The sequence below is a fragment of the Patella vulgata genome, chromosome 3 (genome assembly GCF_932274485.2).
Source record: "Patella vulgata chromosome 3, xgPatVulg1.2, whole genome shotgun sequence".
Lineage (NCBI taxonomy): Eukaryota > Metazoa > Mollusca > Gastropoda > Patellidae > Patella > Patella vulgata.
In genome coordinates, this window is record NC_065881.2 from 10,273,921 (window position 1) to 10,287,207 (window position 13,287).

At 37.1% G+C, this 13,287-nt stretch overlaps 1 protein-coding gene across 1 annotated transcript; it reads left to right on the plus strand.

Annotated features, from left to right (window-relative positions):
• The first annotated feature begins 380 nt into the window (after nt 1–380).
• LOC126815023 (myb-like protein F) lies at nt 381–6,043 on the plus strand. The gene is made up of 3 exons (XM_050540541.2): nt 381–502; nt 2,945–3,113; nt 4,157–6,043. The coding sequence occupies exons 1-3, from the start codon at nt 431–433 to the stop codon at nt 5,788–5,790; spliced, it is 1,875 nt and encodes a 624-aa protein (XP_050396498.2). The 5' UTR covers nt 381–430; the 3' UTR covers nt 5,791–6,043.
• Nucleotides 6,044–13,287: the final 7,244 nt, after the last annotated feature.

The following is a 13,287-nucleotide window of genomic DNA, read 5'->3' on the forward strand; positions in this document are numbered from 1 at the left end:
AACATCTCGGTTGGTGAATCTGTACAGTTTGGGAGATCGTTTATGAAGATAACGGAGAGGGCTGGTCCGAGGATACCACTCTGTGGTATGCCACTGGTCACCTTTTCCCATGAGGAGCTTGAACCATTCACTTTCACACACTGTCGTGTATTGACTAGGATTGGTAGATTGCAATTATTCCACAAAACAGCGATCAAAGTGCCTTATGCAATGGTATTTAGGACTAACAGAATACAAGAATTTAATCTTGAGAAAAAAGGTGGTCTGATTCCTATATAAACGGGATAAAGTGAATTAATTATGTCCCCCTTAAATTACTCCAAAGAAGGAGATATATTTAGTCCTGGCGGGAAAAATAAATAAATAAAAACAGACGATAAGGGTTACTTTTGATTTGTTCTGAAGTGTTGATATAATTTAGTCAGGCAAGATGAAATTTAAACCGGTGTCAAATTTACAAGAAAAGTGTGACGAATGGTTGTCAACGAGAAATAAGAAAAAGGTACAGTGTCAGTATTGAACAAGCTCACATAAATAACCTCATCTCTATTCTCTCAACCCTCCGTGTTTTGAGATAAGAGCAGGCCCGGATCCAGGATTTTGTCGAAGTTAATGTAGTTCCATGTAGCAGAGCCCAACGCAAATCACATCGGGCCTGAGTAAGCAAAATTGACAATATTTTTCATCAAAACAACGATTGATTATTGTTATTTATAATATTTCTGCCACATCCAACAGAAATAATCCTGGCTGAAACGGGTGTAAATCATTGTATTTAAAATCGAGGCGTTAAGGCTAAGCCGCTAGTAGGAACACCATTTTTAAAAGGGAGATGTATGACTGTGTATGTCAGATAAAAACAGCGCTTCATTAATTTAAACACAAATATTTGGAGTTAGGCGATAGTTGTGCCACTACATTGATTGGCCTCTGTAAGTTTAAATAATAGTATTAAATTATCTTAATTTTAAGATGTTGCATGCATTCATAAAGAAATTGAGTTTGCCGCTTGGAACTAAAGTCACCCAATCGTAGCTAAAAACAAGCAAATCAGTATATCTCAACGGTTCTAGCTACGTTCTCATAGCTAAAGCTCACACTGATCAGCAGTGAATATTCGTGGTTCTATTTCATTAACGTACCTCTACCAGGTCGCGTGATGGTAGAGACTTCAAATTTTCAGGGGACTGTCCAATCCATGACCATGACCGCATACCAAATCGGTCAATAACTTTTTATTTTACTGTAATTTAGCTTCAGCCTAGAGAAAGGTTTATCCGATGTTGACGCCATTTTGTTTGTTGACTATTTAAACTCAAATAACAAGACACTAAGACGCGTTCCAACACACTGTGCTTCTTGCATAATGCTGCAGTTCATGATAATAACAATAATTTTCGTATATTTTAAATTTTGTGCTAAGCCACCAATTTTTATATTGGCGTTGACCAGTTGGATTGTCCTTTACGTGTGAATATTGCCATACTTCTTGCTGTATTATCGATTTTAGCGGGTAATGCTTGAGGTGAAAGAAAAGACAATGCGCTTCAGAAAAGATAATTCGGTCAAAGTCGTGGGTCAATATCGCACTAAAGAAAACTAAGCTTAAAATTTTCAAATTCCCATTTTGGACATTTGGACTGGGTGTGGTCAATATGAAAGTCATGGTCAGAAAATGGTCAAACCCAGAGGCCCTGTGTTCGAAAAGAAGTCAATGGGTCTGGTCAATATGAAAGTCATGGTCAGAAAATGGTCAAACTCAGAGGGTGGTCAGTATGAAGGTCATGACGACCTCCAGTCATTAACACTAACCAACCGTGACCCAGAGTCCAAACTTCCCATTGAGCTTGGGGCCTTTGCGTTTATGCATGTCCCGTGTACACATTGGCGTGCACGTAAAAGATCCCTTGACAGTTGGAATTTGATATAAGAGTAGGCCGTAGTGCCGCTGTCCGGGCGCAATTTCCCTCATAGCACACCGTATGGCACATGCCGTCTTCATTAGCCCAGTTCGGAGCAGAACAGTAGGATGTTAAACCCCATTTCATTTCATTTCAATTAGTCAAGCAAAATATTTGTCTGAGTGAATATACTTTCTTGGTCGGAGTAGTCTTTTATTTGAATTATGGAGGCTACACTGTAACCCTGGTAATATTTAATCAGGTGTATTTAGCACTAATTTCTTTCAAATTAAAAATCTGTAAAAATTGTTTAAAATCACCAAAAATCATCTAATTTGTACTTTTGCCCAGTTTAAGCTGACAATTCAATTTTGATAATGAGTGTCCAATTTACAAGCGTTTAATTTTCCGTTCACTTGAAAAATAAACAACCCAATTGATTATTGATGTAAAATTATTAATTTTTGAACAGTGGTCAGGAAATTAAATACTTGTAAATTGGACACTCATTATCAAAATGAATCAGTTACTAAGTTAGCTTTAAAGTGGACACAAGTACAAATTAGATGATTTTTTGTGATTTTAAATGATTTATATGAATTTTTAAACAAAGATTTGATATTAAACGAATGTGAAAGAAATTAGTGCTAGATCATACACAAGATTGAATGATACCGGGGTTACAGTGCTATTATTAGTCAAGCATAATATTGATCTAAGTGGTCGTCTGTCTTGGTCCGACTGGTCAACTGGTTGGTCCAACTGGTCTTGGTCCCAGCCGTGTGCATACCATTTTATAAGTATTGAATAAAGTTTCTCATATTTTATGATCTTTAAATAGAAATTCCCTTGAGTATAATTAGGTCAAATATTCTACCAATAAAAGGTATCTTACAGGACAATGTTGCTGGTTATTAGAAATATCACCTCGTATTATTAAAATACGTTTTATGAGTGAAATAAATCACCTAATTATGCTCAGATGATATAAAAATAAATTGTGATAGTTTTAAGTTATTCCACTGTCTTTTCATCACATGTAGATCTCAAAGCCATCACCAAGCATCAAGAGGCACCCAGCTTCTACCAGGAAGACTGTATCTAGCTCTAAATTATGGAAACTAACCCAGAATTCACCACCGCCTCCTCAATTGTTCTCATCTACAAAACAGAGTGTTTTAATGTCTTTCTTTAATAAGACTAAAAATGAAGGTAAACATACTATAGTGCTGCTCTATTATTATTAATCCCTAGTGTACTAATTCAAGAGAGAGAGAGAGAAAAACTAGGTCATTTTGGGACTAACATATGGTTTAATTTTATTTTAATTAGCTCTTGCATAATGTATGTTTAACAAAAATATTGGTCGGAGTAAGTACTTACTTACATGTACCTGTAATTTATTCAATTGAGAGAGAAATGGGGTTTAACGTCCACTCGACACAAACTAGGTCATTTCGAGACTAACATATGGTTAAATTTTATTTCAATAATTCGCTTGCGCGTAGGGGTCTTTAGCAGTAGGAGGAAACCGGAGGACTCGGAGGAAACCCATGAGGTTGGACAGGCAACCCTACTCCTTGTCACGTACGACCGGGGATTTGAAACCACGCCAGTTGACTCAATGACAGGCCTTATGATACAGCACGCACGTGCTAACCATTTGTCAAAAAAAACAAAAATGTCCAAATATCTAGGCATTTGTTTTGATGGTATAACCAATTAATTGTGTTAGCAGTCAGTTGTATAACATTCACTTCCACCTAGGGTGATATCGCAGACAAAATATTGGGTTAAAGACTTTCTTTTTTAAACATACATTATGCAAGAGCTAAATCTATCTATTGCGGGTCTTTCTTTAGGCCTGAAATGTTATCTAAATTATTAATTAGACATTAATTAACCTATCCAGACCATAATCAACTCTAGATGACATCGCTAGCCTGTGATCTTTAGTGGATTATGAGCCAATTTACTGCATAACTTTCCTTCACGATTTAACGATTAAATGGATAATCAAGACTATGCTGTTTATCGTACTGACTTTAGTAATGATGATTGAAGCTAGGCGGAAATTTCAATCGCTTAGTTCTCGGTTCATAGTGGATCAATTTGAATGAAATTTTTAGCAAATTGCCTTTACATTATCTAGTTTTTAACTATTATAGTGAGAACTGCCAACTCGTTATCGAATCTCCCATAATGTATCTTTAAAATGTCTAATCTGGATTGATAGAATGGGTTTTTGTTTTCAGATAATACTAATGATGAAGAAATGTGTGATGATTTTGATCCAGATTATGGTGAATCTGAAGAACAACTATTGACAAATCAGTTTCGATTTCTCAGCCAAGATGAACAACAACCAATGGAAAACAATGTTTCCATGTTAAAACAAAGGAACAGTCAACAAGATAAAGGAGATATTAAGGTTTTAAATACAGATGGTGACAATTGCAGACATAACAGTTCAAATTCAAACATTTCTGAAAATAACACAACTGATTCCGAGAATGATTCTGATATTGAATTTGTCAGTCAAAGACCCAATGCTTATAATGAAATAATACAATTTCCATACCATAAGACTAAAGGCAACGAAACTGATAATAATAATGATATAGAATTTATCAGCCAGAGAAATTGTTCCATGGGAAAAAAATCTAAATTTGCAAAGATTTTTCACGAACATAAATGTGACAAGTCTGACGATAGTTCAGATATTGAATTTATGAGTCAGAGATTTAGTGGTGAAAAACTTCAAGAATATTCTGGGACAGGCAAACATAAAAAAAATGAAGATTCCATGGGAAAAAATTCTAAACTTGCAAAGACTTTTCACGAACATAAATGTGACAAGTCTGACGATAGCTCAGAGATTGAATTTATGAGCCAGAGATTTAGTGGTGAAAAATTTCAAGCATATTCTGGGACAGCCAAACATAAAAATGAAGATTGTGGGCCTAGTGATATTGAATTCTCATCTCAAGAAGAGTCCGCTACATGTACAAGAATTTCATCTAGAACATCACTTATAAACATAGATGATGTGAAAGATAAAAATCTTGTTGATGATATTTCCAATATTGAATTTTTTAGTCAAAGAGCAAAAGTCAAAAACCCTGAAAGTCTTTCAAAAATATGTGATAATGTAAAATGTGATCGTAATGTAATAAAAAATCCTTGTTTGTCCGTAAATATACAACATTGTGTCAATAATAGTGATGTCAGCCTCAACAGTAAAAGTAATTCTGCGATGAAGGAGAGGGGAAAAACCATATTTTGTCCAAGGTTGACCGAGGAAAATACTGATATTGAATTTGTGTCTCAAACTGTTGTTGAAAGGCAAATTGATGTACAGTGTTGTCGAACAGCAATGATTTTGAAAAATCGAAAATCAGAAACTGAAAACTCTTCAGTAGATTCTGAAAATAGCTCTAATATTAATTCTGATTACGAAATATCTTTAAATGAAAAATGTGAAAATATATGTAGTGAGAATGCTTTGCTTCAATATCGACAGTCTTCATTGAAGAGTACCAAAAATGGCATTGGATGTTCTGAGTTGCTGAGACAAAAAGGTAATAATGATGATTGTGATGTAGATAAAGTAGGTCATTCACCTCATCAAACAAATCTATATTATAGAAAATTCAAAACGCAATCCTTGAAATCAAAGGGAGATAATTCTTCTAAGCTTATGAACAAATTTCATGGTAAACGATTTGAATTTCAAGAATTACCAGACACAATAAAATTTACTGACTCGGAGACGGACAGTGATGAAATTATGAGCAGACGTCTTTTAATAGACAGGAGTAGACAGAATAAAAGACATTTATCTCCTCCAGAACCAGATTCTATAGTATTTACCTTAGGTGACTTGTAAACATGTCAATAACACACACACCTAGTCTTACTGTCAGTTATAATCTAATATAATATAAGAGAAAATATTTGAATATTTTCAGTGTGTTTTGTTTGTTGGATTAATATAAGGCCAGTGGCATCGGCGAAGTTAAAAACGGAATAGTCGTAAAAATAGTCCTGTGGCCATTGTTACGACCATCGATTTGTATTAGCCTACTCCTCTGAATCAATGGATTTCAACTTCATTACAGGCCCGGTTCCAGGGGGCCGTGCCCCCCTTCCCCCCCCCCCCCCCCCCCCCCCGTCAGCCCGCCCACACCTCTAATGCAAACCACTCTGATGATTGATTACCCTTTGCTCCAATGTATGCAGCCCCTCGACAAAATCCTGCCTTAATATAAATTGCCAGCCATGAGTGAGGATTAGAGTCTTTATATTTTATCTCCAGGGTATAGAATCCAAAATTTTATTCATTAAAACCACAAAGCATCATTTGCATTTTCTGACACTTTCTAATCTTTAACGGCTTGATCCATTTTAAAATGTACTTATATTGTTTATTAAAAATTTAATTAAGAAAACAAAGTCAAAATGTCAGTGGTAAATTATAATCTCCTGTCTTGGTTTCAGTCGTATTAATAAGAGGCCCATCAAAATATTTAATCGAAAATCATAGGTGGCGCTGGCTTGTGTAAATCATATCCTGTTTATACCATCTGCATGTGATGCTGATTGTCAAGCCTGGAAATAAGGCACCTGTCACAGAACAGGTTTTGTCTGGCACAAAACCTCTGGTGCCTGTCATTTAATCCGTCACTGATTTGTCTTTTTTATTGATATTATTAATACATGTCAGGCACTAAGTTGATGTCAGGTACATCTAAAACCGTTATTTCCAGGCCTGTCTATGATGTTGACATGCCGACCAATGATTTTTCTTGGAAGGACAACCTTAGTTCCTGTATTTTGTTATCTAAGTGTGCTTGAGATAATACTGAACAATAAAAAAATGGTTGAAAATCAAAAGTAATGACTTTGGAATTTGTTAATTTGGAAAATATGAACCAAATCGTCGGTGAAGTGTCAACAGGGTGCATCTCAGGAAATTAGTCAAATACACTTTTTTGCATTTTTAAACTCTCCCAATTAATATGGACATTTCTATCAAAGCTGTGTATCCCTACGCCAATTAGAACTGTTCTGGGTATCATGTGTCCAAATGTCGTATCTTGATTTGTGGAAATTTTGAAATGAAAAGGGTTCTATTTCTTAATCTTAACAAATTCTTAGATACACCCTTTTGACACTTCACCGACGAAATATACCATTCAGCACTACACAGTTACAGGGTAAACAACTCAACATGGGAAAACACAAAGTCTCACACAGATGGCTGAATATATACACTACAACCATCAAGACTTCAAATTTTGAAAACTATCTTTTTTTAGCACTTAACAAGTCCACATAATCAAACTATTTTTTTTTCAAATAGCCTCCATTTTTTTTTAAGGGACTACTTTCAGACTTTTAGTATGGATTACCATCATAAACATCATCTGGATATATGGCAAATATGGCAAATATATATGGCAAATACTAAATACTGCATCAAAATTTCCTTCGAACTCCTTTTTATAGGCCTGATGAATACACATTGCCTGGAAGCATAAAGATACACTGACAATTATACATTGGACATATTATTTTCTAAGTTTTAATTAAAATATTTTGTAATACATTTTATTCAATATTTATTCCTGGGGCGGATCCAGGAATTTTTGCAGGAGGGGGTTTGCCATGCTCCTGAGACAATGTATCTCCCCCCCCCCCCCGCATGGTCTCTATCGTCATTTTGCCGTATATACATACACATTGAGCTTTTTAAAAAGAGAATGTTAACACCTTGTTTGACGGAAGTTTTTATTATGAATCAATACAATGACATTGTGATTCAATTTCATGGATGCAAAGCATTAATTGTGATATCAAATAATGTCTATATCATTATCTCGTGCTTTGAGTGCCCATCCTGTCCCACGTCTACCGATAAAGGATAAAGCACACGGCCGAGAAACTTTTGTCATAAAAAGTGTTGATTTACAAAAAAATTTATGTAGCTGAGAAGGGGGGGGGGGGGTCGACCCCCTGGATCCGCGCCTGTGTACACTAATAGTTCACAACTGAATGTAGAAATGCCCAGCTGAATGTTTGATAGGAACATATGATGTGCTGCAAATGGTACTCCATAGAAAAGAATTTGCCGTACAAAAATTATATTTAGATAACAATTCTATACCAAACCCTCAAAACGCTTATTATTCTAACATAATGAAAAATAAATTGTTCAAAATTTAGAAACAAGCCTTTTCACTAACGATTTTAGGCTGAATGATTGGTGGGAGGTAAAGAATGACAAAAGTTTTAACATTTTGATGTAAAAATGCCCTTTAAAACCTTATCCGAACCCACCCTCTTCTTCCAGAGACTTTGTATCGCTAGTCGTGGAAATTCAAATGACTGGTCCATATATGCCAGTCTGGAGTGGGAATTTTAAACACTGGCCCCTTTAATCACATTCCATTTGAAACTATTCCCATTCGGTCCTTGAGACATAAGGACAAAACTATTTGAACACCCCCTGCTTGGCTATTTGAACAGTGAATATTATATATTCAAATTTTATAATAGTCGTTCTCCGTTGACAATAGGCCTATCGCTCATTTGTTTGACCGCACGTAGGTTGTTTAGTGTTTATTCGTGATCAAGGGATACAGAAGAAAAGGTGTTAACGGCTTGAATTGTGTACATATCACACCATAGAAAATTAGAACTAAATACGTACCTTATATAATGCTAGTTTCCCACTTTCACGATTTGTGCTATGGTTGAAATCGTGGTTTTTATCGTGGGGTAATCGTGGTGCAACTAGGGCCGGCGGAAGCAATTCTTGATTGGGGGGGGGGGGCTTCCATCCTAGGTCCTTATAGGCAAGGGTCCAGGGGCCGTAATAACCTGGAGAAAAGAGTACTCCGCCGGGCCTGTGGTGGTCCTATCAGATTTTATCATTTATTGAGGTCAGTCGTAGCAATCGCGTTGGTCGTATCGAAACGTATCCGAACAGATCTGCACTAAGCAGATCCTGGACTCAATAGGGACAACCATATCGTAAAGCATCGCACTACAGTGGGAACCTCGTAATATATAAAACCGACCAAATTAGTATTATGACTTATACAGTCCACAATTCTATGGAATAAAGGGTGGGGTGGGGCAGCTGCCAGGGTGGGGTGGGGCAGCTGCCCTGCTAACTTTCGGGCGGGTGGGGGGCAGCTGCCCAGCTAACTTTCGGGCAATGTGAGTTTTCGGACAGACGGGTATATAGTGAAAATGACGATTGGAAACTTTGAAGTTCAGCAACCCTAAATATTTTCGGGCATTGCAGGTTCTGCCCCGCTAACTTTCATCGAGCCCGTCCGCCTATGCAGTATTGCTTACCGCATGTTTACAGGTCCGTAAGTAGCTCAGAGCAACAAGGGGGGGGGGGCGGGAAGTGTTCTCAGGGGTGCTGTAATATTGACGGACAATGTATATCTAATTTTTTTAATGGGTCGAAAGTTTTTTCACGGGGGGGGGGGGCGAAACTCTTTGCCCCCTCCTCCTACTTACGAGCCTTGTTGCCTAATACTTAATAATCGTATGGGGGGGGGGGGGCGCCGTCATGTAGAAGCCTATACCTAACATTCATCGAGCCCGTCAGCCTTTTATATGCTGATTATTGAGTCACGCTTGGTATAGGCTTCTCTATATATAGTATCAAGTGGTGAGATAATAAGTATTTCCATCGATTACCGATTACTGATCAGGCCCGTAGCCAGAGAGGGGGGGGCAATGCCCCCCCCCCCGAAAAAAACGTTTTGCCCCCCCCCCCCTAAAAAATTTGGCCGACCATAGCTCTAAAATACCTACTGTAGACTGTGCCCCCCCCCCCCTAAATACCTCACTGCCCCTTCAAAGCTAGCAAGCTGGCTACAGGCCTGTTACGTATACTAATTATCAAAACTATACTGCAATTTTTTTCGGGGGTGGGGTGGGGGTTGTTAGTATTTTTGTGGGTTTGTTTTATTTTTTTGCAGTTTGATAAAACTAAAGTAAATTGGTTTAGAACGTGTATAATTTTTAACAAGACCACCTCACCCCCGATTATCTAATACAATAAGGGAGCCAAGTTTGGTTCACTAACTTGAAGGTCCCTTGTTCGATCCTAGTGTCGGCCGGAAAAGTTCACAGGGATTTGTCAGTGATACAGATGGTCTGGCAAGGGACAACGTATAGTCGTGCCGAGGACCAAGGTCCTGTGTACAGACTAGGGCAAGGGCAGATCCAGAAACCATGGAGGTGGTGGGGAGGGCACGGGCGGCGACGGTGCGAAGCGCACATCGGTGGATCTAGTTGGCCTCACCCGGAATATTTGGAAAACTATAGAAGCCCGGAAATGCCATTTCCAGTGATCTGAGACAAGAATTCGGTTCTATAGTGCGCTCCCTGAATCCAGATAGGGGAGGGGGCATGCGCCGGGTGCGCAACCCCCTATAGATCTGCCCTTTTGGCGTGCACATAAAAGAATCCTTATATTCCCATTCTTATTGTGTTTTGTGACGTCAAAAACTTGACACGACCAAACGTTAAAACCATGGACATATAAATTTATGCAAATTCTTTTTCTAATGTAAGCTACCTTTAATTACACCATAATCCAGGTAAATAATTACTATACGAAATCGTAATCGATATACCATACCTTAAAAAGTATTTTTGTGATGTACCTGTCTGGACATGCTGTATACTGATTGGGCCAATATAGTTTGACAGAGGTCCTATTAATAAACAATAATACATGCATACTTCGGGGTATTATCTAGAAGATATTCGACCTGTGTGCTATTGTTGTTCGTATAATTATCGCATTTCATATATGTGATATCTAATTACTGCATGATAAAAGATTGATTTGAGAATTAGCCTCCTGATGACCCGGTTGAATTTTTTGAGCCTGTATTTATACACGATTATTTTTTACGATGATACTTTAAAATATTAATGTGTTCATAATTCTGATACATCTAAAATATTTCTAAATAAATATATATATATTTGTTTCCTTCGTAATCTTATAGGCTAAATCCAACAAATTCGGCTAACATGGTTACGGTATCAGACGTCCTATATCAACACCGGGCGTCGTTGCTAAGGCGTCGGTCCCCACTCCCATCGACAGGTGTTTTCGTTTAAGATGTTTCAATTTTCTTTTTTAACTTGTGCTTTAATGAACTTTTGCTATCCGATGACCTTTTTTTTTCTTTCTTTTTTTTTAATTTGTGGTTTTAACAATTTTCAAGTGTAAATGAATTAATTAAATCAACCTGTCCATAATATATTCATTGTATTGGACGTTAAATCTGTACAATAAAAAACATTTTAAACTTGCATTCAAGGCTCTGTGCATTGTTGTCCTGTGCAGACGGTACGGTGGTTACAAATTTAGATGCAGACACACTACTGTAGCCATTTCGACTTCTATTCTTTAATAGAATATAATATTAAATATTTTTATAGGCCTAAATGACTCCTATAAAAGTATTTTCTTCAATTTGCTACTATCAGAAGTGTTTAACATACAAGTTTATTAATTATTGATATAGCTCCATGGTGAAGGATAGTCAATTATTATTTACATTAATAAATAGATCTTTAATCGGAGGTGTGGCCATACAATTTACTAAATGAAGAAGCCATAAATAGACGCTTGATTTCACATTGAGGGGTTCTCACATACTGGTCTTTATTTACAAACATTTGAATAACTCCGCCGGTTACCATTAGATCATAATACTGAATAAAAATATTGTAATGTATTGTATAATACTGTATATTGATGATCAAAATATTATTGTTGTCAATGAACGGTTTATTCCTACACATTTCAAATTTCAATGTGTAGACCTATACATCAGGTATTAATGTTATTTGGCATTGGGTAAAAAATATTTCCCTGCTATCCTCTTCAGGGGGGCTGCCATGATTTACATTTGACTCTTCTATACCTGTAAAGTAAGGGTCTTTAGCAATGGGGGGGGGGGGCTGGAGGAAACCCACGGGGTTAAACAGGCTATAACCCACTCCTTGTCACCGTAGATGATACCGTATTATCTATATATGCTGTCACGTACTTAACCAGGGAATCGAAACCATACCACCTGACTCAATGACAACTTCTGATCTAATGCGCACGCGTTAAATCATTCGGTCACCCAATCCCCATTATCAACTATTAATACCTAGTATAAAGTTGTTTTGTTTTTAAAAAAAAAAAATAGAATATTTTTACGCTATAGACACATTTTATAAAATAAATACTGGTTACGAAGTACAGAAAATTAGATTGTTGTAGGATAGGCTACATAATTTGCTGTCTAACTTTTACTTACAGTATTCCAGTGAATCATAGGTTTGGGCTATTAATTTTTCGTTGGAATCTAGAAAGCCCATGATGGTGGCTAAGTGACAGTGAGATAAAAAGCTGGCCCAAACAAGGTAATCCTGGATCCGATTCCGGTGTTGTCTCGGGATTTTTGGGTGTGGTTTTCCCATCAGTAGTGCAGGACGGCGGGCATGACAAGGAACATGTAAGCCTTCGTCTATGTCCTTCGGATGGTACGATAGAAACATATTTTGACACATTGGCATGCGCGTAAAATAACCCTTTGCGAGTTGGAATTCGACAAGGTGTGCTAGGTATGCTATTTGAGTACCTGTACCTGTGACAAGGTTGGGGGGGGGGGGGCGCTATTACTACTTTTAGAGTCCTTTAAATGTTCAGGATGACTCGACTGTGGCTTCAGTGACTGTTGTGTTCGGATAACCTTCAATTAGCAAATAAAAGATCATCCCATTTGCAGTTTACGAGCAGGGCAAAATTCTTCTCCGAGTTCTCCTATATATTACTTAGTACTACTACTAGACTAGACGGCTACTAGGTTACGTGCATTGTTGAACATCGTCATCGGGTTTAATACTAATAGTAGACTGTAGCCTAACACTAAATAAAAAAAATAATAAAATATTAAAAACAAAACTATTTCTTCATTCGTACAATCGTAGTTAAAATTAACACAGTTCAGCTAACTGCTAAGTTCATTGTTCATCTAAAATGACTAAAACTAAATTTTATTTTCCTCAATCGGATAGATAAATGAATCAATAAGCCATTCATTATCTAATCTAATTATGTTAATTAGTCATTTTATAGTAGGATACGTGGATGTGTTCGTATGTTCTTTGATTAGTCATGGAAACACTGATCAACAAAAACAAAGAATGACATGATGATTCATGCACTGACAATGGCGGTGTCTAGAGGTCGTTTCTACGGTAAATAAAAATACGGTGGCTCACGTGACTATCTAACCAATGAAGTTATTTGTTTGGTAGTCTCTAATGCGTACGCAGGTCTTGG